A 22,574-nucleotide genomic window follows, 5' to 3' on the forward strand; every position below is an offset into this window, starting at 1 on the left:
AGTGTTGCGTAACTGGGGAGGACCATACTTTGGTAGCAGAACACATGTTTGCATGGGGGCTCCATCTTTGGCATCTCAAGAGAGAAAGCATCAGGACAGTCACAGGAAATGCTGCTAGGAAGCAGCTCATAGTCAACATAGGCCAACATAGGTGCCCTCTAACTGTTTCTGGCCACAGACCGGGGCAGCTTTAAAATAGGATTGGCCAACTTCAAGGAAAAGGCCATCAGTGGCTACTAGCCACAACAGGTATGTTCTACCTCCACGGTCAGAGGCCATACACCTTGAATGCCAGTTTCTGGGAATCATGTATAGGGAAAGTGCTGTTGTACGAGGGTTCTGCTTGCAGGTTTTTCATAGGCATCCAGTTGGGACACTGTCAGAACAGAAGGCTGAATTAGATGGGCCTCTAGCCTGCTCCATCAGAGCTCTTGGGTACACAAGGCAGCTTCTTCTGTTCCTGTTGCATTTGTCTGTTGTCATGAAGCATAAAAACAGACACTTTCCAAATTCAGCCCCAGACTCATAATGCAAATGCAGAGAAACCTTGGTTGAATACTGTTTCACATTAGGAAACCCGTATCACTTTCCCAAGGGCTACATTATGCCAGCAACTATCTTTGGAGCAGGCAAGAACCCAGAATTCTCACAGCAAGATGTATGTTCATGTTTCTCTGCTGTGTATAAGGATCCAACTCTGCCAGTAGAAGAGGACTAGAACATGCTATCTTCAACCCCCTCATATTCCCAGGCAGGGAAGAAGCCAGATTTCTCCTGACTTTCTGCAGCTTCCAATAAGCATAGGTGAAGCTATTAGTTTAATTGATCATTCATGAAGGAGAAAGCAAGGCCTATCAGAATCCACATGGATTTAGGGATGAGGAACCAGCAACATATGGAGAGTCTTAAGTCTCATCCTGACCACATTGTCTTGCCTAAAAGCAGTTGCTGAACAACACCTGAAAGGCCATGGGTGTCCTATCTCTGCTGTACATTAATGTTTGTATAGCTTGTGACTGCCCCCCTCCCCTAAGCTAAACCCTTGACAACCCTAATTTTAGAGTATCATGCAGGCAACAAGACCAGGACGTTTACTGAGTGGGCCCAAAGTTCTGCAGGATGGTTCTATGTACCCTTGTCAGAGGGGAAGTCTAACTCATTTCCCTTCCTCATTTTGTCCCAAATGAGACCCAAATAGTTCAACAAAGATCTCCAGGAACCTTTCCCAAACTTCAAGACAACCAGAATGAGACAAAAAGCAACACATTTTAATCGGAAGAAAGAGCACAGTCTTGTTTGAACTGCTCAGACTCTAATCTAGCCTCTAAGAGACACATTGCTTGGTGCCATAGGCAAGGCTGTGCTCCTATGGCTTGCCAATGCTCCTATACATCAGGGCCACCTCCCTGCAACAGTTCCTTAATTCCTTTGAGGGATTCTGTGCAGGACCGGATAAGTGAGCAGAGCTGTATGCTTGTTTCAACGCAAGTGCTCTGCTGGAGCTCGTGGACAGCCCAGTTGATCTTCTGCAGTATGGCCTCCTCTGCTGCAGCCAGGGCACCAGTGGGAGGTGGGGAGGCAGGCACTGCAACAGGGGCTGGGAGTGCTGGAGCAATGGCAGAAGCTCTGAGTCCTGCTGCTGCCCCTTCACAGTGTTCTGGGCGTGGCACATGGCGAGGAGTTGGCAGAGAGGAGAGGTACTCAGGTGAAGTGGCATCATCCGAGTTAGCAGCTAGCTGTCGTTCACGCACTTGGGATAGAGCAGCTTGAGCATTCAGGGCTGCAGAGAAGAAGTACATAGGCATCACCACAGGGCCCTGTTTCTCCTGGGCCTCCCTGAGCCCCTGCCCCAGTCCTGCACACACACACAAGCCTCTTGCAAGCATCCCAATGAAAAATAACAGGCAAGTACCACTGGAAGATCTAAGCAGCAACTTAACTTGTTAAGTGAAACAGAAAAGGTTCTTTCCTGGCACACCCAGAGGCCCACTATAATAATTTTACAATAATAATATTTTTATGATTTATATGCCGTCCATCTGACTGGATTGCCCCAGATACTCGGGACAACATTTAAAACTTCCCTGTACAGGGCTGCCTTCAGATGTCTTCTAAAGGCAGAATGAACAATAAACATGAATATAGGGATTATCCCAAGTTGCCAGAGCATCAATGTGTAAGCATTAAACAAGTGCTGCAGCACCAGTTATGGTTTATAGCAACGGCAGCATTTAAACTGCCAGAAATGGAGTCAGGCTCATGAATTATTTCCAGCTAATTAAGAAATACCTCTCCCCACCAACATATAACGGGAGGAAAGCCCTAGTTCCTAATTCCCACCCTCTGGTCAAGACTCCTGCCCTTCCCAATCCATCCCAGTGAGGCAACCTCCACACACTACCACAAACATACCCGGATTGTCCTTGTCAACATCAGAATTAAGTTCTTGGCAGGCAACACAGTACAATTTCTTCTGCTTGTCTTGCAGCAAAATTGTCTGAAAGGGCAAGGTTATAGCAAGGAGAGAAAAGTGTCAGAGCCTGCAAAAGGAATGTGATGTGTGTGAGAGAGAAAGAAAGAATGGTGTATGGGGGTGGGGAGGTGAGAGAAATGACACCAGCGAAATAAATAAAAACCTGGATTCTAGGCGCCAAAATTCTAACTGTGAGCTAATGTTTGATAGAAAAAAGATTGTCACAAGATGTCAGGTGCTGAGGAGAGAAGCAGGAGCCTCCTCCACTTTAAAGACACAGATGCAAAATACTGGGTGCCAACCTGGGCACGATTTACCTCATTGTTTTTGCAATTACATTCAGGGACATATAAAAAGCATTCTGTACTTGCTTAAGACCAACAGATATCCCTTCTTCAGAAAGCCTCCAGCTCTCTCCAAGGAAAAGATTAGGGCAAAACTATTGTGTGCATGTGTGTGTAGTGGTGGGGATCACAAATGATATGCAGGTGCTGCTTTCTGGATCCCTCCTATCTTCTACTGACCATATGACTGCATATTGAAACCAGTGCTCTGATTACTGGAGAGAGAGGAGCTCTCTTGGCTCCTGTTTTTAGAAAACTACAGGAGAAAAAGATTTGGCTAAAATCTGGGTGAGAACTCAAAGGCTTGTTGATCTCATTATTCCCACCCCAACTTTCTCAGGCATCATATTTTTTTCCATGGTTTGAGCATAACTTGCCATTTCTCACGGTTGTTGCAGACTTGCTGAACCTATGTGTGGCTCTCTCCCACAACCTCGTAAATAAGACCCAAAAGTCTTAGTTGCCTTCTAAAAAATAGTTGGCAGAGGCTAGCTAAGGAAGGGCAGAGAGCTCTGTTTCTCCCACAACAGCCTTTCTTTGGATGAGTGGCCTTTTCTCTCCCAATAGCCCACTTACCTTTTATGCTGGGATCAGAGGAAGGATGGAACCTTCTGTTTCTCTTCCACCAGCCTACTCGCTAGCCTGTGGCACCAGGTGAAAGCTGAAATATGCTTTGCAGGCCAGTGACTGCCACAAAAACAGCATATACAAGCCATAATAATACTCAACACTGCCACAAACTATTTCAAGCATTCAGAATGCTTCTCATATGTTATCTCGCTGTATTCAACAGCCCTGAAAAATGGAAAGCATATTGTAGATGGGGAATGAAGTGCAGCTAGGAGACATGGCAGTGCAAAGATTTAGACCAGTGACTCCACAATTCAGAGCTCAACCTCAGCTCAACCTTCAGCAACCTGCTACCCTGATGCCTTCGTGTAGGCATCAGGTTGGCAAAGGCTGTCTTTGCCAGTTGCTACACCAACTCTTCATTATTATATAAAAGCACCGCACCAGGGAATTCTCCTGCCTTTAAGGTGCTTGAGTTTAAGAATGGTTTTTTATTATTATTTATTAAAAGCCCTTAAACTCCTCTCAGATGTTCTGCAGCTCCGACCTGCCCAGAAATTCATCCTTGGCGGAGCAGGGAGAAAAGGATGACAGAAGTTAGGGCACTCTGAGCGTGCTCAGAGGTCCCTTCGTTCTCCCCCTCGGCCTCGCGCTCTGCAAACGTGACCAGGCGCCTTCGCCTCCTCTCACCCCGCACTCCTCGCAGCAGTCGCCCAGCATGCGGTAGCCCTTGAGGAGATAGTCGCTCATCAGCTTGCTGATCTTGTCCTGCCGTTCGCGCCGGGCCTGGATCACCTTCAGCTCCGCCTCCGACGGCGGCTGCCACTCCGGTTCGTCGCCTGGGCGAGGGGGGGAGAATGGGAACAACGGCGGTAGGGAAACAAGCCTTCGCGGTCCCCGTCCCGCTAGCCGATTACTGGGCCAGGCTCGCCTCTCGCCAGGGCCTGCAGGCCCGGTTGCCATGGTTACCCCTCCTCCCTCACTTACCTGCCGCGTTCAGCGCCATGATGTTTCCCGGATGCCGCAGTTTCCGGCTTTGGCCACGCCTCCTCCCTGGTCGTCCTGCGCAGAAACTCCGCCTACAAACCTCTCTGTCCTCCTTTCTTTCCCTCCCCGCACGAAACTGAGGCGTTAAAACGAAGGTTCCGGCAGGACGTTTGCTTCCACTTTACGTGCACGCACGGAAATTGGCTAGCGGGCAGCGTAGAGCCTAGTTTCAAGCTTGCCTGGAATCCGTAGATTCTGGCACGCACAGGCTTCCCTCCCATAAACCCACGATGTGTCTGCGGAAGAAAGTTTGCAGCCGCTTCAAGGGAGAGAAGTCACTCTGCACATGCTCAGTGGGAGGCAAGGTTCAGTGGAAGAGGACATGCTTTCTATGCAGAGTGCCCCAGGATTTGGCAAGGCATTTGAATGAGAAAATGGAAAGCTGCTGCCTGCAAAATGTTCTAGGTTCAATTCATGGCATCCTCGGTGAAACCAATATCGGGTGACAGGTGATGTAGAAGAGCAGCTGCCAGTTTGCGGGGGCAATAATGGGCTAAATTGTTGCTTCTTTTCTTTCTGACTGGGGTTTCCCAGAGATATAATAATAATAATAATAATAATAATAATAATAATAATAATAATAATAATAATAATAATAATAATAATTTATTTAAACCCCGCCCATCTGGCTGGGTTTCCCCAGCCACTCTGGGCGGCTTCCAACTGAATATTAAAAACAGTACAGCATCAAACATTAAAAACTTCCCTAAAGAGGGCTGCCTTCAGATGACTTCTAAAAGTAAAATAGTTGTTTATTGCTTTGACATCTGCTGGGAGGGCATTCCACAGGGCAGGCACCACTACCGAGAAGGCCCTCTGCCTGGTTCCCTGTAACCTTACTTTTCGCAATGAGGGAACCGCCAGAAGGCCCTCGGCGCTGAATCTCAGTGTCCGGGCTGAATGATGGGGGTGGAGATGCTCCTATATGGCCATCTAACCAAAACACAGATATCTTGCAGTACGATTCTATGCAAATTTCACTGAATTTAATGGGACATACTTCCAGGTGTGTATAATATTGCAGCTCAACACTAATAATTCATTTACCTGCAGGATTTACAAGTTCCTCTGGTTACAGATAGGTAGCCGTGTTGGTCTGCCATAGTCAAAATAAAAAAATTCATTCCAGTAGCACCTCAGCTATCTGCCAATCACCCATTCCCACCACCTTCTGAGTAATACCCCTCCCCACCTTCTCACTATATAGAAGGATCTGGCAACTTCTGTTTCAGTGTATCTGAAGAAGTGTGCATGCACACGAAAGCTCATACCAAGAACTAACTAAGTTCCTCTGGGATGCCCTTAAGTTCTAATTAAAGTGAAAACTACTTCTGGAGATGGTGGAGAAACCCAGCAGTTTATTGTTGCAGTCAGTTGGCAGCAGCCTGGGTATGCTGACCTCTCGCCCTCAAGTAAAGGCAAAAAAGAAAGCAGTTCATGCTATTCAAAATCAACTTATTTGGGATAAATGTGCTTGAGGGTTTTAAAAAAACTGAAATGCAAATATAGGGCAGATTTTTATCTCCATACAGACAGTGTGCACAACGTATATTTAAATCACATTGCTTTCCCCAAAGAACCTCAGAAACTAGTTTGCTGGGAGTTGTAGTTCTGTAAGGTGGAAGTTTCAGTTCCCAGAACTCTTGGGGGGGGGAACCATATGCTTAAAATGTAGGGCATGTATGCAGTCCAAGTGGTGGGGTAGGAGGGTGTGTGATGTCTATGACAATCCAACAGTGTATTCCCCCGCTATGATCCCCAATCTGCACGTTGGGGATGAGGTCATAACCATCTTGTTTCATGATGCTGATACCAACCCAGTAGATGGGAGACTGAGCTTGATACTCTCTAATAAAAGACTTCATATTATTGCCATTTTGCTCTTTATTGATGAAATGCAACAGAACAGATCACGGTCTGCAGTGAAATATTACAGAGATCACTCGCTATTAATTTCCAAATAGAAACAATAATGTAGCAGGATATTAAAAACATTTCAAGTGTACTCTTTCGGCTAGCTTTGTTCACATGGTTGTATCTTCAGACAGACCCAGTTCCCGGGGTTCTTTTCTTTGCGGGCGGCGGGGCGGGTTGTCCCGTTCAAACGAGACAGGGAAGCAAAAACCAAGCGATACCATGTCAGAGGCAGCAAAAATAAAATTGCTTGGTGGTTTTCTTTCTATACCTTTCCCCCTCCGGTCACAGCAACGCCGAAACTCTCTTTCTGATGTTCTGATAGGAAGCCCTCGTGTGCCGCGGGCGACTAAAAATGGTTTACAAAGCTACCCCGGAAGTTTAAGCTAACGACAATTCACGAGCGCCCACTAAAGGCGGGCTGACCCTAGAAAGAAAAATACAGGCTGGTCCAAAGCAGGAATTCTGTTTCTCGGTGGACTTTTCCCGCCCCCACTATACAGAAGCGAACGCTGGGCATAGAAATCATTGGGGAAATCCAGACTTAAGTTGTGGTTGGTCAAAGATTGCAGCAAATATGAGTAATTTTTGTCAATTCTTATTTTTTTAATCATTTCAGAAAAATGTGAAAGCGCAACTCTTCTGTGCGCGAGGTAGCGGAGCGTGAGACTCCTGTAACGCAACTGATTGCTGAATTAGGGCTGTCAGAGACTCAGTAAGACTGAAGCAAAGTTTCAAGCAACGTAACCACCATGCTGGCATTTGCACTGGCAGGATGTTTAAACGCAAGCAAAGCAAACAGTGGGGTTTTTTTTTCATACGAAGACTCAAGTTGGAAAGAGGACGAAGAGGGCTAGAGTCGCACTTACAGTAAAACGCCGGATTTTGCAACACAGTTCCATCTCGGCTGTTTAAAATCCGTGCGAGGTGCGCTTCTCCGTTTTGTCGTTCTGTGGTTACGACCAATCGCGACTAGGGAGCGCTGAATTTTAATACCTCCCCTCCCGCGCGCCCTCGGCTGTGGAAAGGACCAGAAAGCAGCTAATGGCGATTGGCTTAGGTCTCGGAGAAAACTGGCTTCTACCAATCGACGTTAGAGTATGTTAATGAGGGCGGAACTTCCTGCCGCCGTTAAAAAGTATCGTCCGGTTCCGCCTCTGAGGCGGTTGCCGTGGCAACGGGTGGCACGCGCTGCCGCTGCTCTTGCAGCGGCTGCGGGATACGGTGGGGATGGCCTAGTGGCGGCGTCTACCTGTGCCGCCGCCAACCTGTCTGCACGCCGGCCTCGGGCTCCCTCCAAGCGAGCACACATTGGCCCGCCACGTCTAAATGCATAGCCCGAGTGCAAGAGGCTTTGCAGCGCCGCCTACTGCAGCGCCTTCTCGGCTGCCTCTCCTGTTCGCCGGCGGTGTGTAATGGGCGCCCAGCGCAACTGCCCCTCCTTGAAGACACATTTGGTGTGCGACCCGCGAAAGCAACCTCATCATCATCCGCCGCCGCCGCCACCCTCAAGAACTCCGTGTTGGCTCGCCTCTCCGAAGGGGCCGAGCTCCACCAGCTGGGGGCGCAGGGCGAGGCGGGATTCTTAAAAAGGCCTACTAAACTCTGCCAAAGGGCTCGAACCTAGTTTTATGCTGGAATAATTTCTCGCAGAGACCTATCAGACGGGGTACAAGTCTGACGCCGCAAACGGGTTGACACCTGGAGCCGCAGATACCTGTGCTCCATTTGTCCCGCAGTCGCAAAGCTTCGGGGGAAAGTCGGTAACGGGTCCTAACCTCTTAGGGTTCCCAAGGGAGTCGGCGTAGGAAGGCCAGGTTACAAAGAGATATGTAGTGACACCTGGGAAACTAGGCTTGATGATGTGTCTGCTTAAGTGACCTGTGATGCCTATTGACACCTGATCTGAAGTTTGCTGAAGGGTAAGTGTAAGCAGGTGTGTGACTAACCAGTCTTTTCAATAAAGTTTGGCTAGCACAGCAGGCCAATTCATGCTAGAGGAAGCAACATAATTCTCTTCAACACAGAAAGTACAGCAGGCCCCTCTCAAAGCTACGATTTCAGTGTTCTTTAAAAGGAAGCCGATTCAACCTAAATGAGATTAAACCTGAGGTTGGGACACAACCCAGGGATGGACACACTGCACTGAGTGAAATGGGCAACTTATAAGGTACATACTATTTTAATATTTAATTCAGGACGTCAGAGTGCTTAAGGCTACAAACCCCAGAAGGAAACAGCAATTGCATTCGTGTTCAGGAAGCTGAACTGAAAATCCTTGGTTCAGCAAGGCTTGACCACTTGGATATAGGTCTTCTGCAATACCTCTAATGCACTTTTTACACACTTAACACAGTTCACATTTCCTCTTCTGTCTGCAGAGGAATGGAGCAGACTTGTACTGTCTTGAACTACTTCCCTGAGGCAGTAGGGAAGTGTTAGATTGTTTTCTAGACCTATTTTTAAAAATGCCCCACCACACCATTTTTAATAAATGGGAGAAGAGACACAGTGTAGATGGGCAGTAAGCTCTTGAAGGATAGAAACTGAACATTTACCAGGAGAAACACATGCTGTCTTACTTCTACCACAGTAAAATCAGAGATCTCTTCCCTTTGCATTGATGCACATTTTGACCAGCCCATCGACTCTCAAGCCCATAATTACCTTTTCCCCAAGGGGCACAGAAGGCAGATGATTGTGTAACTACAGGCAGCATAAAAACAAAGAGTGCTGCTCCTTTTTAAATTTCCATTTGTGGTCTCATTGGGAAAGTTCAATGTAGGCCTCACTAATTGAAGGGGAAAGTAATTATATGTAAGACTGTGCCCTTTGGTTTTAAGGAGCAATTCACTCTAGACTGGAATTGCAGCTCATCTGACACAAAGGGACCAAGCAAAACACTATTTAGAGCTTGTTGATGTCTGTGTCATAGGGAAACTAAGAGGGCAGATCATGCAAGTAGTATTTGCCCCAAAACTCAGCCTTAAAAACATGGAACAGATTCAGGCCAGGAATACAGCAAGTTTGCACATTTTAATCAGTTGCCCATAAAGCATAATCCTATAAAAAGCAGTACAATTATTTATTAACTACCTACTTGGAAAAACACAGATAAGATTGGCTTCACTCCAAGCATTTTTGTCAAATTATTACTAGAAAATGAGCAAGCGTTCAGCCAACATTGTCAGTTGACAATGCTGCTTTTTGCTTTGTGTAGCCACGCTTACTTAAAACTCTGATTAGATTCTAATTGCTACTGCTGTTCACAAACAGTTGTAATAAAATGGAAAAATATAAAGAGGGGGGAAATGTCTCTTTGCAGTTGCACTGTGAGTTAACAGTGGCAGAAAAAGGCATTCATTAAAAAAACAAAAAAAGTTATGCTGCAAGAGATGAAAACAGGTTTCCTGCTACAAAAGCAGCAGCACTTGGGGAGAGTACAACTACCTGCCAATAATGTCCTGGAAGATGTCCAGCTGTCCTCACCCTTCAGCATTCTGGCACTATATTTTGTGCAGAGATAGCAGTAGTAGGACATGGCACAATCTAACAAATATAGTAGGCAACATCAAGCTGAACTCCACACTTGCTCCTGACAGAACCATCACTTCAGCCCTTCACGGCTTCATGAACATCTCTCTCAATTTCTCCTACATTTTGGGGTGTGGAGCCCTCACCTATCCATGGTATTCCTCTACTTGAACCCCTGTGAGAAACCTGACTTCTCCCACTATCTGAAAAACTTAACACCATGAAAGACAAATAGGACAGATATATTGAAGTGGGGAGAGAGAAGGGAGAGGTTCCCAAAAAGCTTGTAAGGGAGCAGTTTTAAATATTGCAGGAATAACAAACACTGGAGACAGAGACCTCCCAGTTCTAGGCCTGAAGGGTGTTCCAGGCCTGTAAATATCCTGTGCAACTAAAAAGGGGAGTATTTTGATAGCATTGATCACTTATCATCATCACTGTGTGATGATCACCCACCAGCAGGGATGGTCCTGAGTTCTGCTGTTTACATACACACTTGTATGTAATATGAAAGGAATAACAGCAACACACACACCCCACCAAAACCACCAGGCAGCTGGATTTCCTAAACTATCAGTCTGCCTACTTTTTATTTACAGTTAATACAAAAAATAAAATCTAAACTCACTTCTAACTTCAGGTTTACTAGTGCACTCTATATTAGCAAAAATCAATGGATGCTGTTACATAAAAGCAACTGAGCTCACTTGGAAAGGATACAAAGTGATCCTTTCAACAAGGACATTAAATGAGGATTTCAATGCTAGAACAGTTTCCTTTCTAACAGGTGGGACATGGCAAGAGGCAGGACCAAGGAACCAGAAGCAAACGTTCACCATGTTGCCATCCTCACCCAGGGACTTTGGTTTCAAAATGACTGAATATACAGCAATTTACAGCAGTCCTGAGGCTGAGCACAGAGCCCTAACATTGAAATTAAGATAGCAACCACAAGACTCTCCTAGAAAACTGTTTATCTTGGATGGCCCCATATGGCTCGCTAAAGTAAATAACACCCTTTACTTGGTATAGGAAAAGACAACAACAACAGAAGATGCAAGAGCTACAATGACAAGCTGCTAAGGGCACTGTGACAAAGGGTGAGAAGAAATGTAGTGACTAAAAGGATATTCTGAAATCAAATGGCAAAGACTTCTCATCAAGGATGCAGCAGCCGGGGTTTATGCTAGACGTGTTACAACGGCGGGCGCCAGAACAATGACGCAGTCCCACCCCAGGAAAGACGGGGGAAATCCTTTACAGGCGGCGCTGGTAACTAGCATGCAGCTGCAGTTGTGCGTTACGCATGTAATCGCCATAGGCACCCGCATATCGGGCATAATCAGACTGTGTTTCTGGGAGACGGCGATAATCCAGTTGCGCTTTTGTCGGCGAATGGCGGTACGCGTGGGGGGAGTCTGTTAAATGGCGAAAATCTGAGAGGTCAGATAAACGGCGGTCATCTGAGAGGTCAGAACCGTACCTGGTTAAGAGAAGAGACATTAGATATTTGATAAATAATAAAAACCCTCATGGCCGATGCCTTACATTATATACACACTATGATTGAGATGGCCCCCCCTCCACCCGCACAGAAGATGACTGCTGAGCTGTAAGCACAGAAAATAGCCTGCTAAAGGAATCCAAACAATAATCTTTCCTCCATTGCCTGGCTGCAACTGGGGCCGTTTTACATCTCTCAGACATGGGGAATAATCTCTCAATGGTTCAGCTGTCCTGTAATACTAATTATACTTCACCATTTAAGCAGAATTTTGAGCCTCCCATCAGAATAGTGATAAAGCACAGTACCATGCAGGAGGCCCAGACCTCACAAAACTACACTTAATAGTTTCTAAGATGGATACAAGAGCTAAGGCGTATCAAGGCTCAAAAAGACTTGGAGGTGTTGGAGGTGACCGAAAACGATGGATTATGCTCATCATTGCCAGGAATTAAAGCTGGTGCAACTCTTATTTGCAATCTCAGTCAAGTCTCAAAGGTCTAGTTTGCCATCTCTGTGGTGGGATCTGGTCAGGTAGCAGAGCCTTCTCGCAAACACGTACTCACAATTATCCAGAGATATGTGCAGGCGGGGGGAAAAGGTAAGAGCGCAGCCCATATTTGCTCCCTTCCCCACAAACAGTAAAGCACAGAAAAGATTTGAAAGATCTGATAGAGAGAAACTAATGGCACAGCCAGTGTAGCAAAGGTTAAGCAAGCCCCACTCCTGACCCATCCTTGCTTTCCAATAAATGCCAATTTAAAGGCATAGCGGGAACTCTGCTCCCTCCCATGGAACCACAGAATGAAGTTGTCCTTTGAACCCCTCTGAAAAGTTCAGAAAAATCCTTGGGCAGAAGGTGCGATTGGCGTGAAAAGCATTACAACTGGTCTAGCTGCATACCTCTTATTCATTGCAGCTGCTTTTCTGTAGAGATCCTCACGGTTGCCACGCGGTGGAGAGAGGCGAGTGCGTTCATACGGCGGATGGAGAGCTGCAGCTTCTGACTGGGACAATGCTGTATATGAGGCTGCCTGTTGGGCAGATTGAGTCAGCCCATTGTATGATGGCTGAGCTCTGTAACCTGCAGCTAAGGGAACAGAAGTGGATTGCTGTGCAGCATAAGCTGTCTCTGCTGGGTTTGAGACTTGTGCTCTGTAGGCTGTTGACAGTGAAGCAGAGAGCTGTGTTTTATAGGAAGCAGCAGCTGCTGCTGCTGCTGCATCCTGCATACCATAAGCGGCCGCCAAGTTTGCTGCAGCCTGTGCCCCATATGCAGCTGGCAGGGCAGATGCAGCCTGGGCCCCATAAGAAGCGGCATGGCCAACAGCTGACTGGACTCCATATGAAGCTGTCTGTGTTGAGAGAGGGTGGGTACCATACAAGGCTGCTTGGTTGGCTGCAGGTTGGGCCCCGTAAGATGCTGAGAGGGCAGCAGCAGCAGCTGCTGCCTGGGCACCGTAGGAAGCTGCTGCATATGTTGCAGCAGCCTGGGCCCCGTAAGTGGCAGCGTACGTTGTTGTGGGCTGGGCCTCATAAGAAGGGACTTGAGAAGCAGCCACTTGTGCTGCTCCATAAGCAGCTGCTTGGGCACTGAGGGATGTTAGTGCTGAGGCTGCTGGCTGGGCCCCAGAAGTTGCCAGGGGAACAGAGGACTGGGCTCTATATTGATTTCCAAGCATGGCTGAGGACTGGGCTCTGTACATTGCAGCCTGCCCAGTTGTAGGCTGGGGTCTGTAAGCCATCCCAAGTGATGCTGCAGGCTGGTCTCTGTAGGCTGTCCCGTGGGTGGCAGAAGCCTGGTCTCTGTAGGATGCTTGCTGGGCTGCCATAGGAATTATGTAACCTGCTCTTGTTGGTGAGCGTCTAATGGGGCTTCTGTCCCTTCCAAAATAGGAAGGAGATACCTGCCTAGCCTGACTGTCTTGGGTATCAATTTTGGTTAAATTGTTGTTCCCCAGGCGCTGCTGATAGTCATACTCCAGTGAAGAATAAGTTGATCCTCCCGCTGGGAAAGCAAGATTACTGGATCTCAAAGCGTCATTCCTGGGCTGGAGTTTATCCAGGGTTGGTATTTTGTTCTTTTCAGCTCTGTTGCCCAGCTGGCCGGCGTGCCCAGCTGGCCCCCTTTTGTGAGCCTTATTAGAAAGTTCCACATTAATTCTCTTGCCCTTGACTTCCCTTCCATTAAGATGTTCAATGGCGGCTCTGGCATCCTCATCCTTCTCCATGTGAACGAACGCATAGTCTGATAAAGCAGCAGACAGAAGGTTATCAATAAGGAACATATGACATTTAATTACTGGAACCCACTCATACTTCGATGTGCCCTAGAAAGGCTTCAGCCTGAAACACATCTGTTTGATACCAGAAGAATGCAGAATGAATCAGCTGGTGTGGCTTGCTGGGCAACTCTTTAAGAGCCACAAGGAAGGAACAGGCCACTGGCACCTATAAGGTACAAGGAACTGGCCCCTGTCTTAAAAGTTTGAAGGCTAAGCATCAAATTACCCATCCTATCCCACAGCTCACTCTGCCTCCTGCATGATTTGCACATAATTCACAGTGTGCCAAAGCATATCAAACTCTCTCTGTGCTGCTTGATTTCTCATCTTCAACGTATTAATCCTCAGCAGGACTTTCCCCCACTGCCCCCAGTCAAAATGCTGAGAACATTCCTGTTGCGCATTAAAATGTTACAGTTTCATTTATACCTGAACATCTTGCATATGGATACTATCCTACACAAATGTAAATATTTTCCCCACCCTCAAGAGTTCTGGCATTCTGCTTCTAGAAGCAATATGAAAAACTGCATTTAGGATGGTGGCTTGAAGCTGAGCTATCAAAATTTAAGGAAAAGATTAACTCTGATAAAACCAGAGGCATTTTATATGATTTTAAACACCAGAATTATGCACTACTTTAGCAAACGTGGATTTCAAATGACAGCACAAAATATACAAGGACAAAGGCCACAATTTTATTCTGCATGGTTTCCCTCCACCCACTGAATTCCACAAATCGTAACAGAATGGAGAACATACTAACAGCTTTCTCAAGGTGTGTTCCCTATTGCATCTTTCCAGCCTTACATGCCACAGCAGGCAAAGGACAAGCACCTCTGTTGCAAAGGTTGTTGTCTACTGGACTCTGACAAGAAGCCTAAAGGACTCGTGGTTACAAGAACTGCTGGAACAAACTGTTAAGACTGCTGAATACATTTAAGACTTTCTGATGTTTCAACCTAGTGGCTGGATCCTGCTGATGCAAAAAAGCAATTTAAATCTAGGGAGCTTAAAATAAGCACCCAGTGGAATGAATCTGAGGTTCTGTTCTCTTAAGTTGCTTCTTAGCTTCAATAAGCAAGTCTGTGCCAGTTTCACAAACCACACACTTTTCTTTCACTGCAAATCCAGACAATGGAAACAGGCTGCTATGCGCACATCCCCTCATAGATCTGAAAAAGAAAATATGAATCTGCTGGTAGATCTCTGGGTGATTTGCAAGGATTTCTGGTTCTGTGTTTAACTACAGAAGCAACAAAATTCCTCTCCCCTAATTATGGCTGCTGAAATGAAGAAAACCTGGGGTAACCAGGAGAGGATTTTTGTGTGGAAGGACTGAGCTGTGTTCACATACAATCAGAATTATTTGATTCTAAGTTTGTTTTTTGCACCAGGTTCCTGAATCTCAGGAGTCTAGTAAAAAAACAAACTCAAAATTAAAACAGATCCTGCAAGTCTGAACTCTGCTCATCCCTGCCCATTCAAATAGCTAGAACAAATAAAGCTGAAATATTAGACTACTATTTCTTTAACTGTATGCTCTATGATGAGATCAGAAAAGTACTATCTAAAAGGTTTTAAGTTTGGGCCAGTATGAAGAAAATGGGAGCACTCATTATTGATGAAGACTATGATGTATTTACTGTTGTAAGAATTTAAGGTCTCAAATATATAAATTAATTGTAGAAGGCAAACATGTACATAAATATATAAACCACATGTCTGAAACAGTACAGGAAGACAGTCCTGAAACCATTTTGACTCTCCCAAACTGACCAAATGTTTCTCTGCAAGGAGGGAGGAAATGAAAAAACCTCCCCATTGTCTCTGTGCTCACAAATCCTGCCTTAAGGACACATTTAAGGTGTGAATAGGGTGAGCCTGTGACCTAGATTCAGGAATTAAGTAGTTATACAGTGGTGCCTCGCAAGACGAAAAGAATTCGTTCCGCGAGTCTTTTCGTCTTGCAATGTTTTTCATCTTGCGAAGCACGGTCCGTTGCAACTGCGCCTCTTCAAGCGGCTTTTAAAAAAAAGCGCAAGACGTTTTCGTCTTGCGAAGCAAGCCCATAGGGAAATTCGTCTAGCGAAGCAACACAAAACTGAAAAACCCTTTCGTCTAGCGAGTTTTTCGTCTTGCGAGGCATTCGTCTTACGGGGCACCACTGTAATAACAAAAGAGTGGCCAAAGCCCAGATAATGCAATCAGGTAACCTGGCAGATAGGAGATAACACACAGGATTCTGTTTTAGACTGCCCTGTGATGTATTTCTGCTGGAGACCACCTCTTTCTGTGATGTACGTATGATGTTTCTGGGGGTGGTCTTGGGTTTGAGGGTGGGCAATTTCAAAAGCCTATATAAAGGGCTGGCACACCTTTGTTCTGGGTCCTCCTCCTCTCTCCTGTGTGTGGGGGAAGCACCCTTTTGTAACAGTTTTAATAAAGATCAGGCTTACTAGCTGCTTTGCTTCTCAATATTCTCTGGTTGGCCTCTGTTATTTCCTCCTACCGATGGAGAACCTACAAAGAACTCTATACAGGCTCTTGTGTACCCCATAAGGGAAAAGGAGCAGATTTTATTTGCAAATAGATGTATTTTACATATCTGGCTGCAACAACTAGCGCAAATTTCTTGACAATGCTTGTCAGTTCTATGAGTGGCATTTCAGTGTTTAAGCAGCTGCATTTTGAAAAAATGTAATAAAATGGAAGACTGCTAAACCAGCAAGCCATTCATTCTGCAGCACACAACAGATTCTGTTCTGATCCTCCCTATCAACTGGAATGGGGATGCACACAAATATAGAGGAGTATGTATCTGTTTTCCCCTGGTGAGATACATTGCTGAGGTAGCCCAAACGCAAACTGAATTTTCATAAGTCTTCGCGTTCTCAGCCAAAGTACTTTAAAAAGAAAACAACTGATCCAGAAGAAGAAACAGAAGGGAGGAAATGATTAACAGAGCTTACAGAGACAGAGTCAAGGAGATTGCATTAGACCAAACAAAAGAATCCATCCAACAACAGTTTAGAGAAAGAGAGGGAGGCAACCATTCCTGGGGATGTGAAACCCAAACCTTTGACCAGTCTCTAAGGAAACCCTATATATACTACCCTCCAGAGCACTCAGTTGAGTCTCCTGAGGTGCAGTCTGCTTCTATACACCCCAGCCTACACAGGAGGCTAATGGGAAAACTTCAGGATGGGTTTAGCTGTCCTGGAACAAATGAGATGTTGCATTTGATTACATGCTACAAACAAGACCTGAAAGTGGCATTCAGAAGGATGTGCACACGTAAACGCAAATTAAAGATACTGTCATACGACTTACTGGAAATACAGGAGAGGAACAAAACATGAACCTTCCTCCTGACCCACTTAAATGATAAAGTTGGGACTGAAGAGACAGTTGCCTCTGACTGACAGCTCTGTACAGCATGATGCACCGCCGGGTCCTTTAAAATTATGGAAGATTCAGGAAAGCTCTAAAAGGAATGCTTGACACATCATAGCTCAAGTGACAGAGAAGAGGAATATGCAAACTCTTTGAAGCAAATGCCTACCCAAAAAGCACAGGACGCAAGTGCATTTGGCAGTAATAGTTGGGGCTATAAAGGAAAGGTGGGGCTTGCAGCTTGGGGTGACAGCTTCAGATTTAAAGAAGCTACTTGCCAGCCTTAGGACTAAACTACTTGGTGGAGAAAACCTCTCTAACCACACCATTAAAATTTTTAAAAAGCTCTGTATAGCACGTGTTACTATTAAAAATTACAAATTAATGTCTTGACGAAGAAATGAAGCGAGGGCTTTTAGTTACAAACAAAGTGGCTGAAAAATGTGTTTAAGAAACTAACATTCAAGCTACACAAGCTGTGAGGAACAGTTCAAGACTCATCAGCTACAATTGTGGCAACACCTCATACCTTGGTTCAGTTATCAGTTGGAGAACTCCCTTCCTGTGGCTCTTGAGGGATACATGACTGAAACGCTGGTTGGCACTCAAATAATTTATTAGGTCGTTTTTCTTAAATATCTGTTTACTGTATCTATTTGGATTTGGAGATACAAGTAGTCTCTACAGGGGACCCATCAGATATGAATTTTATCCCCAGATTTTTGTCTGGTATCACTGGAAAATTTCTCCTTATTTACAGATACTTGCATATAAATCTTAAAAAGAGAGTGGGAGGGGAAAAGACAATAGAAACCTAAACACTAGACCAGAAGAACCCTGGCTTATTAGAGGCTGCACATATGGGCATGGAGCCTCAAATCTGAGGAGTGAGGTGGGACTGCCTTAGGCACATCAGCAATAAGCACGACAGGGATGTTGACCAAAAGTCTAAGGAAAATGAATTGGGGTATTTTTCTGCCTAGGCAGAGAATAGAAATGTTACTCCTTTCTAACACAGCAACAGGACTTTTTTTAGCACTATAAAATCCTGCCAATGGAGACGTGGGCAAACGGATACCCATGACCACACCACACACAGTCCTAGCAGTATCCACCACGCAAAATTCTACCTTTGACTCTGCTCTAAGAACAGCACTTCTGGTATCCTTATAGTACAGAAGGAGTGTCTGTTGCAAATACAGTGGTACCTCTGGTTAAGAACTTAATTTGTTCCAGAGGTCTGTTCTTAACCTGAAACTGTTCTTAACCTGAGGTACCACTTTAGCTAATGGGGCCTCCCACTGCCGCCGCAGCGCGATTTCTGTTCTCATCCTGAAGCAAAGTTCTTAACCTGAGGTACTACAGTGGTACCTCGGGTTAAGTACTTAATTCATTCCGGAGGTCCGTTCTTACTCTGAAGCACCACTTTAGCTAATGGGGCCTCCTACTGCCGCCACGCCGCCGGAGCACGATTTCTGTTCTTATCCTGAAGCAAAGTTCTTAACCTGAAGCACTATTTCTGGGTTAGCGGAGTCTGTAACCTGAAGCATATGTAACCCAAGGTACCACTGTATTTCTGGGTTAGTGGAGTCTGCAACCTGAAGTGTCTGTAACCAGAGATACCACTGTACTTATTAGGCAGTACTTCTCACAGCAGGGGTGTACTGGAGGGGAAAAAAGAAACTTTAGTACTAACAACAATAACTTAGAAGCAAGTCTCAGAGAACACAGTGAGACTTACTTTTGAGTAAAGTGGCATATGATGCGGCTGCTTATGCCAAATATAAATCTATGGTGCACCTGCATTTAGAACAATGTAAATAATTCTGGTCATCTGCTGTCAAACCGTATAGAAAAGTATCCATTGAGAAATAAATCTCTCAATTAGTCATAACAAATGGAACTTGAAAGAAAATGTTCAGTGTTGAGTGCTGCTGTTCAGGATTCCAGTCACACCATCTCATCCCCATATACCCCTTTTTCTACCCCTCACAACAGTAAGTCAACACTGTGTGCCTACCAAGCACTGAGTTGTTTGGAGGGGATTTTTTTCAGGGGTGTGTGTGTGTGGAAGAACTTTCTGATGGAAAGAGCTGTTTGACAGTGGAATGGGCTGACTCGGAAAGTGGTGGACTCTCCTTCATTGGAGGTTTTTAAGCAGAAGTTGGATGGCCTTCTGTCACTGATGCTTTAGTAGAGGTTCCTGCATTGCAGGAAGTTGGACAGATGACCAACAGGGTCCCTTCCAACTCCACAATTCTATGATTCTACTGGTGCCCAATCCCTGCTTCATTAAAATCTTGGATTTCTCCATTGATTTTTATGGGCAGCTTTACAAATAGTTTCTCAGCATGAACCAAAAGACCCCGATTCAAACAAAGAGATAGTTCTCTCTACACTTTTTATGTCTATGTCTCTTCCTTCATGCTCCTTTTTCAGTAACTCCCATTAAATCTTCCCTCCCACCAAGTTTCTCCCATCAAATACAGCAAGTTCTCCACAGACATAAGACACGCTCAGTTCTTATTGGACTGTTTTGGGACTTCTCCCACTTAGGCATTTTTCCCTTGAAGTTTTTGTATTTGGTACTGTACTCTTGCAAGGCTTATCCAGAGTCTGCCAATACCCCCCTCTTGTGCGTGTCTGTTGCCATTTTGGCTATATAAGTGGTAGCTGTCGATGAACTAAATATAAATTAGAATACAGGATATTTAAGAAGGAAATGTTCATGTTTAGAGATTTTTGGGATGCTGAATCCTAGTGATAAACAGTTCCATGGTACTTTGCTTGTGAAGTTCCCAGGGGCCAGTTGGGGCTGGAGAAATGTTTTAAAGTAGATGGACCAATGGTCTGATCCATCACGGTAAACTATATACTGGTTAGGAAACTTAATGGACTTGCTGATAGGCTACATGAGGGTCAATGAACTGAAGCTCAGTCCTGACAAGATGGCAATACTGTGGTTAGATGGTTCCCTACTCAGGAAAAATTGTGTCCCACGTATTGCACTTGCCCCAAAGGGTAAAGTGATACTTTTTTCTTTTTTTTACACTAGACTGGTATGCCAACTGTGACCACCTCTGCTGGACAAGAATAGTCTAGCTACAATGATCCATGCTCTGGCAACTCCCTACTTACACTACTGCTGGATATTGTGCATGGGGCTGCCTTTAAAAGACAATCTGGAAATTGCAAGTGGTAAAAAAATGCAGCTGCTAGCTGAGCTACTGGGTGCATTACTGGCCACGTTTCTGAGCCTGTTCAACATACCAGCCTGGCTCTTTAAAATACTGCACGGCAGCTTGGGATAAACATACGTTATGGAAAGCCCATGCCTCCACCATCCTGCCGTGAGAGTACTACCCTTCTTCACATTTGCCCCACCGTCAGGCATAAGGCTTCTGTCAGCGGTGTGCGCGTTACAGAATTGCCTTCCCAAAGCATGACGCTTTTCATTTAGGTGTCAGGGGAAAAAACCCAAGTCTACTGTCCCGGGCTTTTCAGCTACCGTTAAGCGCAGCAAGTTAGTCTTTGCAATCATTTAACAGGAAAAGGCGCACTCCGCACACGTTTACAGGCGCTCTTTACCTTCTCACTCAAACCAACTTTTTTACGCTCTCACGAGAAGAACTAGGCGATTTCTCGCGGAACAAGCCTACCGAGAAGCAGTAGCAAGGAACAGAACCTCCCCAGCTGGAGGCAGTCTACCTCCAAGTACCTCCAGCTACTGAGGAGGCGGGGGCGGGGAGAGAGATATACAACGGCAGCAGACGGGGGACGTTGTCGGTTTCAACACCTGGCGAGCGAGGCGGATCCGGAGCGGCGGGGGCGACTTAGGAGGGGGAGAAGCGGCCTCCTTCGCAGCCGAGAGGGGGAAAGGCACACGCCGCGCGCCTCCCCGGCGGCGCCGCGGTTCGGGCGGACGGTGGGGTTTTGAGGCCGAGGTCGCCTCCGCCTGCCGTACCTTTGACGACGTCGCACTCGACGACGGGCCCGTACTCCTGGAAGAGGAGGCGGAGCTCGCCGCTGGTGCAGGCGGCCGGGACGTTGCCCACGAAGATCTTGACGGTGTGCGTGGGCCTGGGGCGGGAGGGCTCCACGACGACGCGGTGCCCGTGCAGGAACTGCCCGTTGAGCTTGAGGATCGCGCGCTCGGCCGACGCGTCGTCGCGCATGTGCACGAAGGCGAACTGCTTCATGAGGGCCACCCGCAGGACCTCGCCCGGCTCGGCCGCCTCGAACAGCTCGCGCAACTCCACCTGCGAGGTCTCCTCGGGCAGGTTGCCCACGAACACCTTCACGCCCGGGTGCATCGGCTCGCCCTTCTCACCGAGCGGAGCCAGGCAGGGACAGAGAGAGAGAGAGAGAGAAAGAGAAAGAGATAGGAGGGGGAAAGGAGGGAGGAAGGAAGGCGAGAAGGAAAGACGCGTAAAATGGCGGCCCCGGCGGTGACTGTGGCGATGACCCACAGGAAAGGAGGGGCCCAAGTCGCCGCGCGTGCGCAGTGTGCCCCGCGCATTGGCGCTCCCCTCCCCCTCACAAACCGTAAGGCCCTGAACTCTGAGGAAAGGATGCGAGGCGCGTGCGCAGTGTTCCGCTAACGTCGCGAGGCGCGTGCGCACGAACACCTCCCCGGGGAGATACAGCAGTGTCTTTTAACCCTTAGTGCGTCGAGGCTGCATCTTTACATGAAATGCGTACACGTGTCTAAGGGCGACATGTTATATTGATGGGTCCCGGTAAGGCATGGGAGTAGCCAAGGGGGGTGGGGTGGGCAGCTGCCCCCCAGATCAAGTAGAAACACTTAACTAACTTGACCAATCACGTCGTTTCTGCCCCCCCCAACAAAAATCCTGGCTATGCCTATGCTGTAGAGCACAGACTTAGGTAAAAATATAAACTACACTGTAGGTTGCACTTCTGAGTCAAATGGAGCATTTCCTCCCCCCGCTTACCTAAATTCCCCTTAGATGTAAGTTAGAACTGTAAATCGATGGTTATTTATCACATTTATATGCCACTTTTTCCTTCAAAGAGCACACGGTCCCCATGAACCCAGTCAGGTAAGTTAGGCTGATAGGCTGGCCCAAAGTCACCCAGTGCGCTTCACAGGCCAAGGCGGGATTCGAACCTTGGTCTCCCCAGGTCATAGTCTAACCATTACAGCACACTGGCTTGTGGCTGGCCTGCTGAAAAGTTAGTAGCAAAGATGGGAGATTCTATTGTTTCTAAAATGGGTTAAACTTAAAAGTGCAACGTGTCCATTTTCAAGTTAATGTCAAACTAGGAGACCGGGTAGGGTGTATGCCTGAGTCCTCTCTGATTCCTGCACCCAGCAAGGATTCAATTGCTGGAACAGATTTTTGTTGACGTAGCGGCCCCCTAAGTATGGGTCCTTAAGGTAACAGAAGGAAGTGGCTCTGAGCCAGACTCGCTGGTAGTTAGAAAGACAACAGCCAGAGTTGAAATGTGCATATGAGCTAGCATCATAGAATTGTACACTATTA

The 22,574-nt window shown here is 46.5% G+C and overlaps 1 protein-coding gene across 2 annotated transcripts; it reads right to left on the reverse strand.

Moving 5' to 3' along the window:
* Window positions 1-1,247: 1,247 nt before the first annotated feature.
* On the reverse strand, window positions 1,248-21,617 carry LOC310694873 (protein ZNRD2-like). 2 transcript variants are annotated; one of them, XM_083478656.1, is made up of 4 exons: window positions 21,032-21,549; window positions 4,078-4,226; window positions 2,413-2,497; window positions 1,248-1,780 (listed from the first exon to the last, which is right to left on the reverse strand). In XM_083478656.1, the coding sequence occupies exons 1-4, from the start codon at window positions 21,378-21,380 to the stop codon at window positions 1,386-1,388; spliced, it is 978 nt and encodes a 325-aa protein (XP_083334782.1). In that variant the 5' UTR covers window positions 21,381-21,549; the 3' UTR covers window positions 1,248-1,385. The 2 variants fall into 2 exon arrangements, with proteins under 2 accessions (XP_083334782.1, XP_083334781.1); XM_083478655.1 differs by lacking the exons at window positions 1,248-1,780; window positions 2,413-2,497; window positions 4,078-4,226 and adding exons at window positions 9,366-11,365; window positions 12,290-13,634 and having other exon boundaries at window positions 21,032-21,617.
* Between the last annotated feature and the right edge of the window lie 957 nt (window positions 21,618-22,574).

This window comes from Podarcis liolepis (genome assembly GCF_965112155.1).
Source record: "Podarcis liolepis genome assembly, chromosome: 15".
Lineage (NCBI taxonomy): Eukaryota > Metazoa > Chordata > Lepidosauria > Squamata > Lacertidae > Podarcis > Podarcis liolepis.

Excerpts from the sequence above, each read along its gene's own strand:
- LOC310694873 (XM_083478655.1), bottom strand. The coding sequence starts at position 21,380 with ATGCACCCGGGCGTGAAGGTGTTCGTGGGCAACCTGCCCGAGGAGACC. Across the intron at positions 13,635-21,031 it reads CGAGTGCGACGTCGTCAAAG|ACTATGCGTTCGTTCACATG; the intron begins GTACGGCAGGCG and ends CTGCTTTATCAG. Across the intron at positions 11,366-12,289 it reads GCAGCTGCAATGAATAAGAG|GTACGGTTCTGACCTCTCAG; the intron begins GTATGCAGCTAG and ends TCTCTTAACCAG.